This window comes from Pseudonaja textilis, chromosome 4 (genome assembly GCF_049901715.1).
Source record: "Pseudonaja textilis isolate UNSWEBS1 chromosome 4, rPseTex1.2, whole genome shotgun sequence".
NCBI lineage: Eukaryota > Metazoa > Chordata > Lepidosauria > Squamata > Elapidae > Pseudonaja > Pseudonaja textilis.
In genome coordinates, this window is record NC_141993.1 from 7,848,722 (window position 1) to 7,868,307 (window position 19,586).

General features: G+C 39.9%; 1 protein-coding gene across 13 annotated transcripts in view; it reads left to right on the forward strand.

Annotated features, from left to right (window-relative positions):
- The window catches only part of KCNMA1 (potassium calcium-activated channel subfamily M alpha 1), a 504,709-nt gene that overhangs the window by 420,123 nt on the left and 65,000 nt on the right, over positions 1 to 19,586 (forward strand). For all 13 annotated transcript variants that reach the window (XM_087933804.1, XM_087933806.1, XM_087933813.1 and 10 more), the window contains 2 exons: positions 2,264 to 2,354; positions 12,458 to 12,581. In XM_087933804.1, coding sequence (XP_087789930.1) covers positions 2,264 to 2,354; positions 12,458 to 12,581 — 215 coding nt within the window. The remainder of the gene's footprint in view (positions 1 to 2,263; positions 2,355 to 12,457; positions 12,582 to 19,586) is intronic.

Below are 19,586 nucleotides of genomic sequence, written 5' to 3' on the forward strand. Positions count from 1 at the left end.
TTCTATCCTTCTGAGGTCAATAAAATGAGGAGCCAGATTGTTGGGGGCAATAGGTTTACTCCATCAACTGCTTAGAGAGGGCTGTAAAGCACTGTAAAGTGGTATATAAGTCTACGTGCTATTGCTATTTTAGCCCTACCTGAGAATCATTGAATGGGACCGCCCTCCATAGCCATTTGGATCCGCCAGCATTAGTGAGCTCCCTTTCATTTTACTTGACTTGAATTCAACTGCAACTCATCCAATCCAATTGACATCATCGTCCAATCACAGTTAAACGATTAACAATCTTTTGTAACAAACTTCAAGTAACAAACTTCAAAGGAGAGATTTTAGCAACTGCTCGGATTTCTGTTTTTTGTTTTCCTGTTAAAAACATAACAGGAGCTGTATTGGGTTGGAATCATGCCCAAAAGGCATTTGTGGGTGGATTACCAGCAAAGCTTTGCCTTAGAGTGTCATAAATGGATGTTATTAAAAAGGGAGGGCTCCGTTTAGTGCTCTCTAGCACAAGAATGGTTTTAGCAGAACAAATGCCGAGGGTTACTTTACGTGGCACGAAGTAAACGTGTACAATTAGAGAAGGTGTGACGGATTCCGACAATGCCATCTTATGACAACAAGGATTCAAAGAAAAATGTGAGTTTTGCCCATTCATAAATAATAGGGAGCATGCACAATCCCACTGAATAAAAGAACTTCTGGGGGCTCATGGATAAGGTTTCCGTTTGTTCCTTTGTTTCCACGTACTTGGAAGCCCACTGATATATTTCATTCTCTTTTAGAACCAGTCATATCTATCTACATCTTATTGTGTCTGTGCCTTGCCTTAAAAACAAAGTAACAAGCAAAACAGCTTGAACATTTCTAAGTCTGTGTTGTGCAAAGAATGGAATATGAATATATACATATACTGTGTGTGTGTGTGTGTGTGTGTGTATAGAATGAATAAACACACACACACAAACACACACACACACAAGTTTGCTGTATAAAATTGAGGAAATCGAATCTACTGTTCGAAGCTAATCATTCCAGTGTTCTGCTTAGAAGGTTTTTAACTTCTTGTTTTCCTATAATCATCGCAGGATATTTAAGCTTCTGCTCTAGATTGGGACACAGCTGAATTTATAAAGTTAGACAGAGGGAAGGACCCACTGATGGATGGAAAGATGGAAATTACAGAAAAATATCCCTAGGGGGTTTAATATATGGGTTTCCAACTGCCCACAACCATACCGTAAACCTATTACAAGTGCAATCTAGATGTTAGCCTTAAATTTCTCTCGGTTCTCTATAGCCTGATTAATTTTCAGTGAAAACAGTTGTCTCCTTTCCTTTCCTCTCCTCACTCTCCTACTTCTTTACGTTTTATTCCTCTTTCTTCCAGTGAAATGATTTCTTGTACCATTTTGTTGTTACTGTTCTTAACGTACTGTTTTGTATTGGTTTCCATTCCTGTTCACTTGGGGATATGAATTTGTTTGTTTGCTTTTGAACGCAGAAGCATTTTGCTAAACTTCTAATAAGCAAAAATACCAATCCATTAATAATACCCTTTACTGTAATAAAGATACTGAGTCTGAGTCTGAGGCTGGTGTCATTGTGTTGAAGGTTAAAAACTGCTGTGCTGTAGAATTTTGCCAAAGGATGCAATAATGACAAACAACCCTAAAGCATCTGTATCTTTTGCTATTTCTTCAAACCTGGTGCTCATTTTTATAAATCCTTTCCTTTGTCCATTGGCCACATGGATTTCATTCTATGATAATATTTCATTTTGAAATCAAGGGGAAAACATTTATTTATTGCTGCATTTAAAATCAAGGCTTGAACGTTTTAAATTTTTCCTGGAATGCTCCAATTAGGTTTTTTTTTTAAAAAAAAGGAAATCCACTTACTTTAACCAAGTTCTGTCTAGCAGTTTTGATGTTTCATTTCTGAATTACTACTTACACTTTGCAACGCAGACCTGATTTCTGTTTATTTTTTAAAAAAACACACCTTGGGTTTAAAAAAAAGACTTTTTTTAAAGTTAAGCCTGTCAAGAATAACTTCAAGTCCTCTTGTTTCTCTTCTTTTCCTTGAATTTTCAACCCATCTCTTTTCACCAACTCCAGGATGGGTTTTATTCAACCTTAAAAAAAAAAAAAGCAATTAGTTAAGACCGTGTGAATGGAACTGGGAGGGTGTTGTTGACTATTTCACCTGTATTTCCATGGCTGAGCTTGGTCATAAACTCACAAGCTACCTGTGTTTTTAGTTGAAGATGAACAACTGACGTTGTCACCCAAAAGGAAGCAACGGAATGGAGGAATGAGGAATTCTCCAAACTCTTCGCCCAAACTGATGAGGTGAGGCTCTAAGTCGCTTGTATCTTTATTTCTCCTCCTCAAGACAACAATATCTATGTAAACTAAAGGAGGCAGAAATAAAATTAGATAGGGGAAATATTAGAATAGAATTTTTTATAGAATGAATAAAGATAATAGATAGAAAGACTAGAAGTTTACAGAGGTTAGGCAAATTTTTAAAATGTATTTATAGAATAGAATAGAATAGAATAGAATAGAATAGAATAGAATAGAATAGAATAGAATTAGAGGAATAGAATAGAATAGAATATAGAATAGAATAGAATAGAATAGAATAGAATAGAATTCTTTATTGGCCAAGTATGGTTGGACACACAAGGAATTTGTCTTGGTGCATAGGCTCTCAGTGTACATTAAAGAAAAGATATAAGTAATAAGATGACAATTACTTACATTTAATAAATGGGATAGAGATTCCCAACATTGTTAGCGTGAATTGGATCAATTTGAATGATACTTCAGAATTAATTTTGTTTATATGTAATAGAGAAATGTTTAGATTGAACAAGAAAGACATATAGATGTAGATAGAGACAATGATGAGGAGTTAGGCATTTTTTGTTTATATATGTTTAAACGATATAATGAGGATTACTTAAATTTGAAAAATGGGATAGAGATTAATAATATTGTTATGATGAATTGGATCAATATGAATGATACCCCAAACCAACTTGGTTCACACATAATATGGATGTATATTTAAGAAAAATAATAATAATAAATATTTTTTTTTTTAAAAAAAGACAGCAATCTCACCGACAAACTCCACACACCCACCCAAAAAATAACCTAAGGAGGAAAAAAAGAAAAGGGATTTGTGGCAGGGTGTTCGAAAAAGTAAAAGATTGTTAGACGGTTTCTGAAACACCGGAGTATTTATTCTGTCAGCTTGTCAGCGGTTAATGATAGAGCTTGGGGAAGAAAAAAAAAATCTGTCATGGAAAACAGTTTGAAAAACTGTTTGAAAAATACACAGGCTTTAAAGTCTTACTTGTCATCTAGCCTGTCTGCGTGTAGTTCTTAAACAGCAGTGGCACTAATGATAGCGCTAACCAATCCAAGCAGCCCGTGGGGTGAGTTTGCCTCGGGCAATGCTCTTTTTTTCTTGAAATCCCTCCGAGTGCTGTTTTCTGTACTTAAAACCGTATGTGAGATGTATCACCGCAATCAGAAATGAACCTGAATATTACCTTCCTTTTTACCCTATCGATTGAAATCAAATTTCCTCTAATTGATTTGGAATGATTCTTTACAAAAGAGGATGGAGAGGGAGGAACGGGACGGGATAAAAGAATATTCCGAAGCAAAGTTGAAAACTTAACATCCTCGTCCTGAGGCTAAAAAAAAAAAATTGCATTAATTACGAGAGGTGTTGTGGTTCTTGTTAAGGTGTCGTTGAAGAGCTCTGAACACTTTGTTCCTACAAGTGCTTTCGCTAGGATGAAAGTCTTAAAGGGCAGAAACTTCCTGTAAGAATTTGTAAAGATTCATTTGTAAAGAGATTATGCACAACAAGGAGTAAACTTGGAGAGGGCTCCTCTTTTCAAACCTCTTCAGTATTATTCCTTAATTTTCTTGGAGGCAAAAGCATCAGATTATTTAAAAAAAAGGGGGGGTGTCTGAAATCGGCATTTCCTTATACTTGGGATTTTAAAGGGAATTTGAATTCCTCGTGGATGAGTGTCCTTTCCCAGTGGTGGCACTTTTACAGGTAGGAGGCATAAAGTAATCCGAGCTTGGAAGATGGAGTAGGCCTAACCCAGGTTTTTTCTCAGTGTCCTGCGCCTTACAATTTTGGGGTCTTGAAAAGAGGCAAACCAGGAAAGGGAGATTAAAAACCACACGATGCACGGAGATTCAGACACATACTGTTTCCTGCTTTGTTTGGGGAACTAATTGCTCCCCAAAACTACAATGCATTTCCTCAAATATACCCATTTTCGTTTGGAATTTAGAACGGAAGGGCAGGAAACGAGAGATTGGCAGGAGGGGTTGGCATCTTTCTGTTCTCTTTCTGTTGAACGACGATTGTGGCTTTATATACAACATCCCAGCGCCCATGTTGCTCATCCTTGCTGATACAGGACTCATTTACCTCTAGGTTTATGCCAGGAAGGGAGTAAGATGAGTCCAGAGTGGACTTATTTTGTCCATTGCTGGAGTACATCCTTGCATCCTTTATCTTCTCTGTATCTCAACTCTATTAATTTCTGCTCGTGTGAAATTTGACAGAGAAGAGAGAAAGAGAAATTCCCCCCCCACCAGTCCTTCTGTTATCTGATAAATATAGGGATATAAACGTGAAAGAAAAGAAGAAGGGAAAAAAAAAAAAGAGCGAAAGGGCAGAGAACCCAGTATCGTTTGGAGTGATGTGATGTGTCCCTGTTTGCTATGTAAAGTATGCTTCGTTTCTTTGATCTGGAGTGATAATAATTCTGGGGAGTTCTACTGTTTTCATATGCTTCAAAGCTGTGTCAAAGTTTTGCTGCTTCAGGGTACTTCTTTATTCTACTGGCTCATGGGTACTAAGATGACAGGTCCTCAATGCTAGGTAGAGGCTTTTTCAAGTCATTGCCTTCAGCAAAACATCAAATTACCAAATACGGGCTAACACAGTTCTACACAGATGCCTTTCCCGTAGATATATTATACCATATATATTAAATACTTTAGTGTTACACGGTACATTTTATGTGCAATGGAAAGTGATGGTTGGAGGTAGCCTTAGGGGGAACTTCCCGCCCTCCCCACCCTTAACCCACCCCCCCCTTCCCACAAGCCGAAACAGCTAGTGTATATCGTATCAAGTATAGTTTTTACAGGACTTTCTGCCTGAAGGCCTTTGTAAATAAGTAATGATCAACAGATTGGCTGTGGGTTTTTTGAAAAGCATGCCTGTGTCAGTTTGCATGATGGGTAAAGGATTTTCAAAGTGGAGCCTCGCTTTCATTGCCTTCCGAAGAGGGACTTGGGCAGATTACTCATCTCAGGCTTGAGCTGTCTGTTCTGCAGCCCATCAGAATGGCTAAACATCACTTGGACAATGAGTGAGGAGCTCTCAGCAACCCTGAGACACGTCTTGTTTCCTGTGTTTTCCATCTGCTGGACTTGGGTTTCTAGTCCAAACCCGGGCCTGTCCCTGCTCCCTTCGGTCCATCGTGTTTAGGAGCCCGTGGTCACAAGATCGAACCATGGAATCGTAGGCGAAGGGACCTTGGAGGTCAGGCTGCAGAAGAATAAAGTTGAAAGGGATCTTGTAGGTCTTCTTAGTCCATCCTCTTGCTCAGTTAGGGCATTCACAAGTTCTGGAGACAAGTCGTTTCACTGGTTATGACCTTTCTCTTGAATGAATAAATCAAGGCTCTTCAAACTTGACAGCTTTAAGACTTGTGGACTTCAACTCCCAGCATTCCTCTTCCAGTCATGTTAGCTCAGGAATTCTGGGAGTTGAAGTCCACAAATCTTAAACTTGCCAAGTTTGAAGACCCTTTGAATGACTGACTGACTGACTGACTGAATGAATGAATGAATGAATTCTTTATTGGCCAATTCTGATTAGGTACACAAGGAATTTGCCTTGGTGCATATGTTCTCAGCGTGCATAAAAAGAAAAGATACATTCCTCAAGAATCAGATTACAGATGAACTGAGTTGGAAGGGACCTTGTAGGTCATCTAGTCCAACCCCCTGCCTGAGCTGGGGACCCTATACCACTTCTGACAGATGGCGGCCCAGTCTCTTCTTGAAAGCTTCCAGTGATGAAGCTCCCACCCTTAATGATAGTCATAGGGTACAATAAGCCATCAAATCATACTAGGAAACAGTCCACATAAATCATAAGGATACAAGCGACAAAGTTACAGCCCTATAGTCACAAGTGGGAGGGGATGGGTGATAAGGAATGATGAGAAGATTAATAGCAATGCAGACTTTGTAAATAGCTGGACAGTGTTGAGGGAATTATTTGTTTAGCGGTGATGGCTTTCGGGGGAAAATCTGTTCTTGTGTCTAGTTCTAGGTTGCTTCTCTCCTTGATTAGTTTCCATCCCTTGCTTCTTGTCCTGCCTTCAAGTGATTTGAAAAATAGGTTGGCCACATAACCACAGAAATGTCTTCAGACAGCGTAGGTTTAAAGACCTTGAAATGGAGCTGACCACCTCCACCTACAGTCAGCAGCAACTAGAAAAGTAAAATCCACAGAAACTCCTTTCACACACACACACACACACACACACACACACACACACACACACTGTATAGAGCAGCGTAAATATGCATAAATTAATAAATGGAGAGAGGTTACGGCCCTATATTTGTTCTATCAGGAAGGACGGAGAAGAGAAATACCTTCATAATATATTGTTCTGGCTTGAGGCAAGGAAATAATTTTAGTTGGATTAGATGTCCTACAAGGTCCCTTCCAATTCTGTGAATCTGTATCAGCATTTACCTTTGCCATTTCAATATTGGCTCTCAGTGTTAACATATGCTGAGTTATTAAATGATCAGACCTTGAATGAGCTGTAGTGGGCCAGTGGTTAGAATGCAGCACTGCAGACCTAACTCACTGCTCACTGCCAGGAGTTTGATCCTGACCGGCTCAAGGTTGACTCAGCCTTCCATCCTTCTGAGGTTGGTAAAATGAGGACCCTGATTGTTATGAATGCTGAATGTGCTCAGAGGGTCCTGTAAAGCTCTACGGAGCAGTATATAAGTCTAAAGTGCTATTGGTATAATTTAGACAAAATATGCCGTTTATTTACAATAGAAAATAAGGACGATATATAATCAGGTGGAAGACTCACTGATGTGTGGTTTTCAGATGCGGCAAAGAAGCATCCATTATAATTCAGGGTTTGTTCCCCACACAGCAAAAATTGCTTATATCCTAAAATAGAACTGCTGATAGCAGAGAAAAGCAAACTAAAGGCTAAACATCCTCACATCGTTTTCATAAAATATGTTCAAATTGGCTGCAATACTCTCTGCATAAAAATGGAGAGAAATTTGAAACCCAGTATTCTTATTTTCCAACTTATTTTGCTAGGAATAGAGGGAAGTTTTCCTTGAGGAAGACATGCTATATCGTTCCACTTTCTGAAAGACATTCTTTACCTTTTCTACTTCTCCAAGTTTTCTGATACATTTGTGGATCAGGGGAAAAAAGGGTGTCCAGGAGAGAATTGTGAATGAAGTGAAAACACTCTACAAAAATCAAAGTCGCAGCTTCTTAGTTGAAAAGTGGGATAAAAAACAGAGCAGTTTCTGAAATGTTCCTATGAAAACTGTGGATGAGCCATCTACATTTCTGAAAAACAACTTACAAGGAAGAAGTGAGGTGAAGGGTGCTGACTCCCTAAATTTGAAACATGGGTGCAAAAGGAAAAAAAAATGTGCTAATCCAGATAAAATATCAAATTGGGACCAGTTTAATATTTATGGATGGCTCAGTTCTCCACTGTAAGCTGCTAAGTACGACTAGCTAAGCTGAAGGTCTGTCTGTGGCCTTGTCAGTTTAAATTGACAAATTGCTTCTACAAGTCGGCTGAAAACAATGGGCATTTCATTGCTGATTACTCTGCAAAAGTAGTGATCAGCCAGGAAATATTATTTAAAGGAGGGGGAGGGAGAGAAAGAGGGGGTGGGAGAGAGAGAAAGAGAGAGGGGAGAGAGGGAGGGAGGGAATGAGAGAAAAATAAAAAGAGAAAGAGGGAGAGAGAGAGAGAAGGAGAAAAAAGCAGAGAGAAAGAGAGAGGGAGAAAAGAGAGAGGGAGAGGAAGTGAGAGAAAGTGAGAGTGAAAGGGAGAGAGGGAAAGAGGAAGGAGGAGAAGGAGAGGGAGAAAGAGAAAGAGAGAAGAGAGGGAGGGGGAAGGGTTAAAGAGAGAAAGATGAAGAGAAAGAGGGAGAGAGAGAGAGAAGGAGAGAAAAGGAGAAAGAGGGGAGAAAGAGAGAGAGGGAGAGAGGGAAAGAGAGAAAGAGCAAGAAGGAGAGAGAAAGAAAGAGAAAGAAGGAGGGAGAAAGAGAAAGGGACACAGACAGAGAGAGCCTCCAATTCACTGCCCTTGGTGCTGAGTAGAGAGGACCATGGGGACAGCTAATGCTAGATGACAAAAGGTGGGTGTATTAGTCACAAAACATTTGCTGTATTCCATCACAGCGGCGTGACAATCTTTGCAGCTGAGCCTGGCCAAGAGGACCTGTGACAAACTGTCAGTCTTGGCTTGGTGGAGCTTTCGAGCGCCAGTCACCATAGTCAGAGAAGATTGAAGTGACAGAGGCCCACTGAGTAAATGGTGAAACATGCCTCGGATTATGAAATATTCAGCCGGGGTGTAAAAGCTCTAAATGCTATTTTCAATTATTAGCACCACCTGCTTTGGCTGCACGTCGGTCGCACTAACCGCATGCTAATTGCCATGATCTGTTAGAGCAGTTAGAAGCGACAGCAGGAAAGGCAGACAAAGTTGCCCACTTCTGAAGGGGAAGCCAGACATGACTGTCCTGCCTCCCTTAAAAACAAGACCACCGCAAGGAGCGTATGAAAACAAGAAATGTTGCGTATCCACAATCTCAGCGCGCACTTTTCTCTCTCTCGAAGAAGAAGACCTTATCAGCTCAATAATATGACACCATCTATCTTCAACACAATTCTTTCAGCAGTTCCAACGAGGCTCCACACCAATTTGCACCATTCAGGTGACCCTGAGGACACAGCCAAAGCTCCAGGTGGCCTCAACGACCCTCTAAAAGGATGCAAATGACCAGCTGTCTGCAGGGAATATAATTCCTTCCATTCCCCACCATCCAGTCAGAGCTGAAGAAGCTCCTTGGATGAGAAGCGAAACATCTTCAGAAGAAAACCAAGGAAGTCCACTTGCCTCCTGAAAAAAAGCACCTTTGGGACAACCATGACCTGGAGGACTGAGAATCTCTGAACTAAGAAAAAAATGTATTTACTTTTGAGGGAAGGGACCTTTTTGTCTTGATTTTTTTCCCCTTCCAGTTCTGGTTGGTTGAGAAGTGGCTCTCAAAAATGCCCGTTTGAATTCATTGAGGGAATTTTAAAAGGGCTGCGAAGAGGCTGTTGCTCTTTAAAGTATAATATAAGCTTTCCCGCAGCAAGTTTTGCTGGAAAAGGAATTTGTGCTTTTGCTCGAGGCAGTCTTTCTATGAGTTATAGCATTGCGTTTAGTGTGGCTCTTGAGCTTCGTTGATCACGAGCTGCATTATCTGCTCTGGAAAACTCGGAACATTTTTACTTTCTTCTCTGCCTGAACTTCTGTGTGCATAATTTTGGGTAGACGTACAGAGGAGCGGTGAATATCTTTGGAGTTATAGCTAAGAGAAGAGTACCTTGGTTCGATTTTCTAAAATGCAAGCATTCCATTGCTTTGGGTTTATTTCTGTGATGAATCCCAGGGTGGGATACAAAATAAACACAGTCACAAAAACAGGTGAAGCCCCCTTTATTCCATCACTTGGCTTCAAAGCTCCAAATATCCTTGACTAGAGACAAAAAACTGCGCCACAAGCAGTTACGAAAAGGAGGAAAGGCCGTTTAAACTAAAAATGCCTATAAATTATAAAGAGTAAAAACAACACAAACCACACTGAAGCACTTAAGGGAACCAGGCAAGATAAGGGCTGGAAGACATCCACAGATATCTGAACACACACTGGGAAGGACGCCAAACTCAGAGAGGAATGACAGACTAGAGATATTTCCATGCTTTGTTTCCAGCACTGGCCCATATGCATGTCCGTCCTTTTAACCAGTTCTCACAGCTGCAGCCCATGAAGGGGATCAAGGCCCTTTCCTCCCCCGTAGACCATGCCATTCGTGTTTCTCCCTTATCCTCTCCTCCCTTGTGTGCCCTAGGATGGAGAGGGGATGGGCCTGGGTCTTCCTCTGATTGCCCAGCCTCCTCCACAACCTCCGGGGGCCACACTTCCATTCCGTGCCAGCTGTTCCTCCTCTCCCTCAGAGTCAGACTCCAAAAGGGGCGTGACAATTTCTTTGCACAAACCTGAGGATGTTGCGGTGCATGGAAAGCCAGCACTGTCTTCCTTTCAATGTTTTTTTTTTTTTATGCACTATTTATTCTATACAAATAGAACCTTACTGCCCCCCCTTTTTTGTTTTTTTGTTAAATGTCTTTAGAAAATCAGAAAAGGCATCTCTGCACAGAAGCAATCTCTATTCCGGATCTAGAGGCAGTTAGGAGGAACTCTTTCAAAATATTTAACAGAATAACAGAGTTGGAAGGGACCTTGGAGGTCTTCTAGTCCAATCCTCTGCACAGAGACCCAGTAGCATTTCAGACAAATGGATGTCCAATTTCTGCAAGCGTTCTTCACGTTTTAGCCTCCAGCCCCCTAATCACCTCAACTCCCCTTCTCTGCACTCTTTCCAGAGTCTGTACATATTTTTTATATATATAACATGGGGACCAAAACTGGTTGCAGTATCGTCTTAGTAAGGCTTTATAAAGTGGTACTAATACTTCATGTGATCTTGATTCTATCTCTCTGTTAATGCAATGTAGGATTGTGTTGGCTTTTTTGGCTGCTGCCCCACCCTACTAGGACTTCAATATCCAAGTCTAGTGAAGAGAAAAAGCAGGGGAGACATGATAGCAGTCGTCCAATATTTAAGGGGCTGCCCCAGAGAGGAGGAAGGGGTCAAGCTATTTTCCAAGGCACCTGAAGGCCAGACAAGGAATAATGGATGAAAACTGACCAAGGAGAGATTCAACCTGGAAATAAGGAGGGATTTTCTGACAGTGAGAACAATCAACCCATGGAACAGAAGTTGTCTTTGGAAGTTGCGGGAGCTTCATCACTGGAAGCTTTCAAGAAGAGACTGGATTGCCATCTGTCAGAAATGGTGTCAGGTCTCCTGTTTGGGTGGGGGGGTAGTTTCGATGATCTACAAGGTCCCTTCCAACTCTGTTAATCTGTTAAATCCCTCTCACAATTACTGCTACTGAGCCAGGTTTCGCTTAATCTGCACCTGAACACTTGGTTTTTCTTGCCTCTGTAAAACCTTACTTTTTCCTATGCTGAATTTCATTTTGTTAGATAGGGCCCAGTGTTCAAGTTTGTTCAGATCCATTTGGATCTTGAGCCCATGTTCTGGGGGTTTGGCTGTTCCTGCCATTTTAGTGTCATCTGCACATTTAATGAATTCCCCTTGTATTCTGTCATCATTTGGCTATCTAACTTCTGGATCCAACTATCCATGCAGATCAGGGTAATGATGACAGAGGAGAAAGGAATTGCAGCAGCTCTTCTAATACAAGGTTGATATGAGGGCACTCATCCAGTAGCCTTTTTAACTGTTCAACTTCAGAAATGGCTTTTGCATTCATGCTTGCTAAAAGAAAGAAAAGAAAGCAAAAGCACAACCAACAACCCTGAACTCTAAAAACCTGTACATACTTTGTGGAATCTTTCTCTGGAACCACACAGCATTTGAAGAATAATACGACTGATTTCTGCTCTAGAATGCACACTCAGTTTGCGTAAGGCCTTGACTAGATCTGTTGCATTTGAGTACCAACTTTCAGAAAAATGAAAACATCTCTGAAAAAGCATGTATTCTGGATATGGATCTTGGTAGTCGGTTTGCTCTAAATGATGGAATTGAAAGCTTTGGGTTGAGGATCCATAATATAACTGAGCAAATTTTGAAATATTTAACGTACAGCCTATTAAAGTTTCAACAGAGTCACATTAGATATTATATGTAACAAAAGCAAAATATTGAGTTTATTCCCCCCCTCCCCTTATGGTGATTGATCAGGATGGGGTATTAGTTTCTAATTCTTCCCCCTCCCCTTGAAGATGCTACTATAAGCTGTTGTAAAGATTACTTGGGGCGGGGGAAGGGATATGTATTTCAAGATAAAAGAAAACCAACTGCGATTGTTCCTATTCATCAAAACAAGCAAGCAACACTAAGACTAGTCTCACATTTTCCTTGTTTCTTGAATGTGGGCATGGCCAAGCGTAGTTCATGTTTTACTCTTTGTGATGAATTGGGCTGATTATTAATTCCAGTGCATTTTCTTGCTCAGACATGATCCTTTATTAATCCCTGGCAATGAACAAGTTGACAACATGGATTGCAACGTGAAAAAATACGACTCCACGGGAATGTTTCATTGGTGTCCACCAAAGGAGATTGACAAGGTTATTTTGGTGAGTAGCTGAAGAAAAGGAAGCATTGCGATGTCAAGAGCCGTGGTGGCACAGTGGTTAGAATGTTGTATTGCAGGCTAATTGTGCTCGCTGCCAGGAGTTTGATCCTGACTCTGAAGTACCGGTTTTCCTAAAGTTAAGGTATTTACATGAAAACCCTTCTTCAAATTGCAGTTATTTTACCCTTGCATGCTTACCTTTACATAAACACAACCTCTATGTTATCACTCTTTTGTAATGATTCTTTCCTTTTATAAAGCTTCTTACAACTACAATCGAGTCCAAAATTTATGTTGACATTTGTTAAGTGAGCCACGGTGCTGGAGTGGTTAGAATGCAGTATTGCAGGCTAATTCACTGCCCACAGCCTGCAGTTCAATACTGACCAGTTGGAGGTTGACTCAGCCTTCCATCTTTTCTAGGTCAGTTAAATAAGGAGCCAGGTTGTTGTAGACAATAGGCTGAGACTATAAACCTCTTAGAGAGGGATGCAAAGGACTATGAAGCAGTATATAAGTCTAAGTGCTATTGCTATATTCTTTTCTTTTTTTCAAAAAGTTTTTAATTTTTTAATTTTTCCACATCTCTTTATGTGAGTAACATGGTTCCAGATTATAACACTTTTACATAATCATACTTTCATTTCCACCAATCTTATATAATATCACCTCAATCTATCTAATTTAATAATTCATTTCCCAACTTTAAGTATATTAACACTAAGTAATCAACTGTATATTTTACGACATGTATATTTTAAGGTATCCCCCCTTAAATTGCTAGAATGACTTCCTAGTACATCTCATTTCATCTTAACTTTTCTTTTAGTCCTTAATAATCATATTTTTTCCTTTTCTACTTAGCCAAAATTTATATATTTTAATACATTTCACTTTTCTTATAATCATTAATAATCATATTTTTTTTCTTCCTTACAACTTATCCAAAATTTGTCTATATATTTTAATATATTTCCATGACCCTGTTTTATTCCTCCAATATAAGAGTTCCTAAAAGCATAATTCATACACAGATATATATATGGTATTCAACTTTGTTCAGGTATTTCCCACGTCATTATAGTTGAGCTTTTAAAGTTGTAGCAATGTTTCGGCAGAGTCTCATCTGCCACCATCAGGCTTCAATATTGTGTTCGTCTGTGAGTCAGACTTTTACAGTTGTTTCAGTTTTAAATTTGGGGCTAGCCTACTGCTGCGCCAGAATGGTTTTTTCTTCATCCTGATTGGTTGGGAGTCTTGGTCTGTGTTTATTGGTCGTGGAGTTTGCTGTGTTCTGCTTGATTGGTGTTTCTAATATCTTCTTTCTGTTTTGTGGCTTTTTTTTTTTTTTTTGTCTTGGTTGTCTGGCAACATTGTGTTCCTGTATTGGAGGCTTTTAGTGCAGCTGGGCTCTGAGTAAATGGACGGCTATCATTTGTTAGGAAGCTAGGTTTCATCTGGGTGCCTGGTTGGGGTGTGTTTGAGCTGGACATATCAGGGGGAGTCTGTTTGTGCCCAGGTGTTTGCCTGGCTCTGATAATTCTGTGGCTGGGGTTTTCTATAGTGGCTAGGGTTTTGGTGCCATTGAAGTCGATGCTATGACCTGTTGCTTTCATGTGTTGGACTAGTGAGGAAGTGTGTTCCAGCTTTTTTACTGCATTTTTGTGTTCATCCAGGCGGGTACTTATTCTTCTATTGGTCTGTCCAATGTATGTGGCAGGGCATGATGCACAGGGGACTTCATATATTGGTTTTCCAGGTCTATTTTATCTTTGGGGTTTCTTGGGATGGTTGCTATTTTTCTGTCTGTTTTGAAGGCAGTCTTGATGTGATGCCTGTGTAGTATCTTACTGATTTTGTCTGTAGTACCTCTTATGTAGGGCAGGACAGCTGTTCCATAGGTCTGGTCATCTTTTAAGTCTCCATTATGTCCCAGTGTGTTTTTGTGGATCAAGCCAGTGATTTTGCTTTTGTGGAAGCTGTTGGCTGTCAGTACTTTATTCAGGGTGCATCGTTCAGTCTTTATGTGTGTCTTGTCTGCCAGGCATTTGGTTCTGGCAATTAGTGTTTTGGCCATGGAGTTTATCCGTGCTGAGTGGTGGTGGGATTGGGCATTGAGGTAGCGGTTGGTGTGTGTTTTCTTCTGGTATATGGTGTGTTCTAGTGTGCCATCTGTTTTTTTGTAGATTAGTACATCTAGGAATGGTAGTTGTTTGTTTGTTTCCATTTCCATGGTGAATTTGATTTTGGAGTGTGTGCTGTTTAGGTGTGTTAGGAAATTGTTTAGGTTTTCTTTTCCATGGGGCCAAATAGCTCACAGACGAACACTATACAGAAGCCTGATGATGGCAGATGAGATTCTGCTGAAATGTTGCTACAAGTTTAAAAGCACAACTATAATGACGTGGGAAAATACCCAAACAAAGCTGAATACCATACATATAAATACCCACGAAAATTTAAGAATATATATATATATATTGGCTAGGTTTCCCCTTTCTAAATTTCCCCAATCTTTCTTCTTTTTCCCTTCTAGTTCAATTTTTAATTCCCTCTGCCCATCAGCCATGTCCCCCCACTTTCAGTTTTCTTTTTTGGAGTTTCTTCTTGTATATTTTCTTCTTCTTCTTCTTCTTCTTCTTCTTCTTCTTCTTCTTCTTCTTCTTCTTCTTCTTCTTCTTCTTCTTCTTCTTCTTCTTCTTCTTCTTCTTCTTCTTCTTCTTCTTCTTCTTCTTCTTCTTCTTCTTCTTCTTCTTCCTCCCTCCTCCTCCTCCTCCTCCTCCTCCTCCTCCCCCCCTCCTCCTCCTCCTCCTCCTCCTCCTCCTCCTCCTCCTTCTTCTTCTTCTTCTGTGTCTTGTCTCTTTTATTTACTGTCTCTGTTGTCAGTGTCTCTTTTTAAAATCATTTTATGTCTTTTAATAATGATCCTTGTTCTCCATATTCATCAAGGCTGTTATTTTCCTCTTAATTCGTCCTCTCTGAGGTTTCTTTGTTCTTCTTCAAGCTATAACTCCATTACTTTATTCAGCATTATCTCAACCAGTCTCATTTTTTCTTTAAGCATATCTCTCACAGTTTGAAGCTCCAATTTAAATTCTTTGCTTATTTCTTCCACTTCTTTGATCTTTTAAGTTATTCTTTATTTTATCAAAAGTCAAGTTTTTCTATTATAGTCTTGTCAAAAGTCTCCATTTATCTCACTTTCTCTTCCTTCTGTTTCCTTATCACAATCAACTTCCAACAAACCCAAAGTACTGCATTCTTGTATATTTTACTATAATCCCCCCTTCTTTTTTATGAGCTTACGGGGATTGTATTTGTACAACTGATAGTTTCCCATACAGACATAAAAGAGAGAAATCTTAAACCTTTAGGTGGTGCTCTATATCACTTTCTTCTTATAATTCTTTTATTTAAAATCACTTTTCCAAAGTATTAATATTAAATTTTATCAGTTGAAAATAAGTCCAGCATTTTATCTAATGCCTGATTACTGTGCAATGTTATATATTGTTCCAAATTTAGTCTCTAATTGTATATAATTCTTTTATTTCCGGTTCTTTCTTTACCTTATATTTTCCTCTTATTTCTGATTCGCCGCTACCACTCTTTCAAACGAGGGCCCCTTCTTTCAGCTTTTCCAGGGTTTTCAAAAAGAGTATTCAAAGTCTTTTATCCAGTTACACGCTGCTCACCACTTCCACTCTCCAGCACAAAACTTATGTCCCCGCAGCTTCCTGTCTTCAGGGTAGCCATCTAGGGGAGTTTACCAAGACAGGGAGGGGAGATGCGGCTCCCCTCAACCCAGCTGGTAGTCTCCCCCTCTTCCCCCCACCCCTCTGAGGTGAGTCAGATGGATCTGGTCCTTTAAGGACCCCTCCAACAGGGTAAGCACGGATCAAAGCCACGCACGATCACGGTCTCTGGTCCGCTGTCGACAAGAACGCCACCAGAAGTCCACTATTGCTATATTCTATAGTCAGATTGTATTATATTGAATTTCCTTCAGACTCTTGTGTTTCTGGCCTTGCCCAGGACTACTTCAGTGTGCTAAGAATCCACAACAATGAGAAATCTGTGGACTATTACATTTTCTGTTATTTTCTGGGTATTTTCACAATTGTTGATGGTCCTAATGAGTTTGAGGCTCATTAAGATTTACTCCTCTGTGTTTAGTGTCTACAGTAGAGCTGTGTGGATGGTCATTTCAGAAATTCAGTGGTAATTTGACGGACTCATTGAGCTAAGTCTCTGAATCAAATTTGACAGGTGGTTTGAACTAGCTAATCTGATGCCACTGGGTTGAATTCAGACTTCTTCTCTTTTTGCAAAAGCATAGCAACAGATTTTTGACAATTGAATGAAACCAATAAGACAGTTGACAAGCCCACACAGATTCCACGTGTCTTTTCAGAAGACACATTCTATAAGCATGATTTTCGTGGTTATCCTTTCCCTTGGAAAAGTCAGAGCTGATTTTCCATTTCTGCTTTCAGGTTCCACAGGGGGGAAAAAACTGATTTGTAAGTAACTGTAGAACATAGAACATATTTTTTTTTGTATCATGTGACCAGAATTGTGGCCACACTAGTGCACAATATCACGCAGCTATATCCCAACTAATTAACCCTGAAGTGCCAAACTGATAATTAGAAACTATTCAATGTAGTCATTTGGTTTCTTGATTAATGCATATACCCTGATCATTTATCATAGGAAAAATTCACAGGATCATTACATTCTCCATATATGTCGCTTGCAATTAATGCTCTCTAACGACACTATCAGTGTGATGGAGCAGCTTTCAAATCATGAAAATCCCACTCAACACAAGCATTTAAAAATGTGATATATGAGTTATCAGATACCCTTGATCAATGTACCTTTGATTACCATCATGCAAAATCTTATGTTATTGTCAGAGATATGTATGCGCCTGTTTTGTGCTACCCTTTATCTATGTGGCAATTAATTATTCAAGGATGTATAAAGATATATCACTGAAGTGTTCAATGAGAGGTATCCACAGGGAGGGGATCATAAATTCAACATAGTAGCCACAAAGAGGTGTTCAAAACCTTATTTACATGGACCAGGACATAAACATGTAGGAAGCTTAGTAGAAGCTGATAGCAATAGCAATAGCACTTAGACTTATATACTGCTTCACAGTGCTTTCCAGCTCTCTCTAAGTGGTTTACAGAGTTAGCTTCTTTCACCTAACAATTTGAGGTCCTCATTTTACCGATCTCAGAAGGATGGAAGGCTGAGTCAACCTTGAGCCAGTCAGGATCGAATTCCTGGCAGTGAGCAGTCAGTTAGCCCTGCAGTACTGCATTGTAACCACTGCGCCACCACGGCTTGCAATTTATTCATTGCCTAGAACTTTAAGGCTTAAATACACATAACCAAAGTCTAACAAATATACACATGATTATTTAAGGTACAGTCGAATACCATTGGGTCTCAAAACCCTTGGCGGGGGGGATAAGAAACACTTCCTCCCTCCAAGTCTTCTTTAAATAGTTATTCTTCTGTAATAAATAATATCAAATAGCATGATGGGAAAGAAAGAAAATGTATTCAGTTCCTCATTTCCAGCATGACATTTATGATTTTCCAAAATCGGTGACTTTCCAGCAAAAATGTTCATCATAGTATCTCCCTCTCCCCCACTTTCTGCATGCATGTATGTATGTATGTAGTATGTATGCATGTATGTATGTATGTATTTTCTTTCTTTCTTTCTTTCTTTCTTTTCTTTCTTTCTTTCTTTCTTTCTTTCTCACTCTCTCTCTCTCTCTCTCTCTCTTTCTTTCTTTCTTTCTTTCTTTCTTTCTTTCTTTCTTTCTTTCTCACTCTCTCTCTCTCTCTCTCTCTCTCTTTCTTTCTTTCTTTCTTTCTTTCTTTCTTTCTTTTCTTTCTTTCTTTCTTTCTTTCTTTCTTTCTTTCTTTCTCACTCTCTCTCTCTCTCTCTCTCTCTCTCTCTTTCTTTCTTTCTTTCTTTCTCTCTCTCTCTCTCTCTCTCTCTCTCTCTCTCTTTCTTTCTTTCTTTCTTTCTTTCTGTTTTCAAGAAGAGATTGGACAGCCATTTGTCTGAAATGGTATTGGGTTTCCTGCTTGAGCAGGGGATTGGACTAGATGGCCTCCAAGGTCCCTTCCAGCTTCATTATTCTGTAATTCTGATTCTTTATTATTCTGTTTGTTATTCTGTTATTTACTTCCCTTTCATTCTCTCTCTCCCTCCCTCCCTCCCCCTGTCTCTCTCTCTCCCTCCCTCTCTCCTGCTCTCTCTCCTTCCCTCCCCCTCTCTCCCTCCCTCCTGTCTCTCTCTCCCTGCGTCCACCCTCTCTCGCCCTCTCCCTCTCTCCCCCTGTCTCTCTCTTTCTCTTGCTTTCATTATCCAGTGATTGAGAGCTATTTTTATTTCACATTTATCCAGAGCGATGTTTCTCCAAGATCACCTCCCATCAGCTAGGAAGTCTTCAAGATTCTGCTTAGGGTTTCAAAGGTTCCCCTGGATTTCCTCTTTGGGTTGTGAGCAGCCATCAAACCGACGCAACTAATCTAATCTAATTACCTCGTTACTTCTGACTCTGTTAGGTTTGGTGAACGTTTGTCCCAGTGATCTCCATCTGCTTGCGCGTCGCACCAGCAACTCTTACACATCGCAGCTAACACCGCGGCCGTGTGACAAGCGAAATCCCACTGGATTTTCCCTTTATTTAGTGGGGGGTAGATTTTGATTTTTTTTTTTTTTTTTTAGATTTCTCTTGCACCGCTGAGTAACACAACCAATAATAGTGACAGCTCTGGTTTAGTCTAACGATCATATGGCAGAACCTTGTTCCTCCTGTCCTCGGGGGAGTTTGTATAATAACCATGACATTGTCTGGAATGGCAGTATTGGCATTTGAGCGATCGATAAACCAGCCACTTCCACTGAGTAACCTGTTAAAGAGTTGGATTCAGAAAGGTTCAAATTGATATGCATGCCACCGCATTC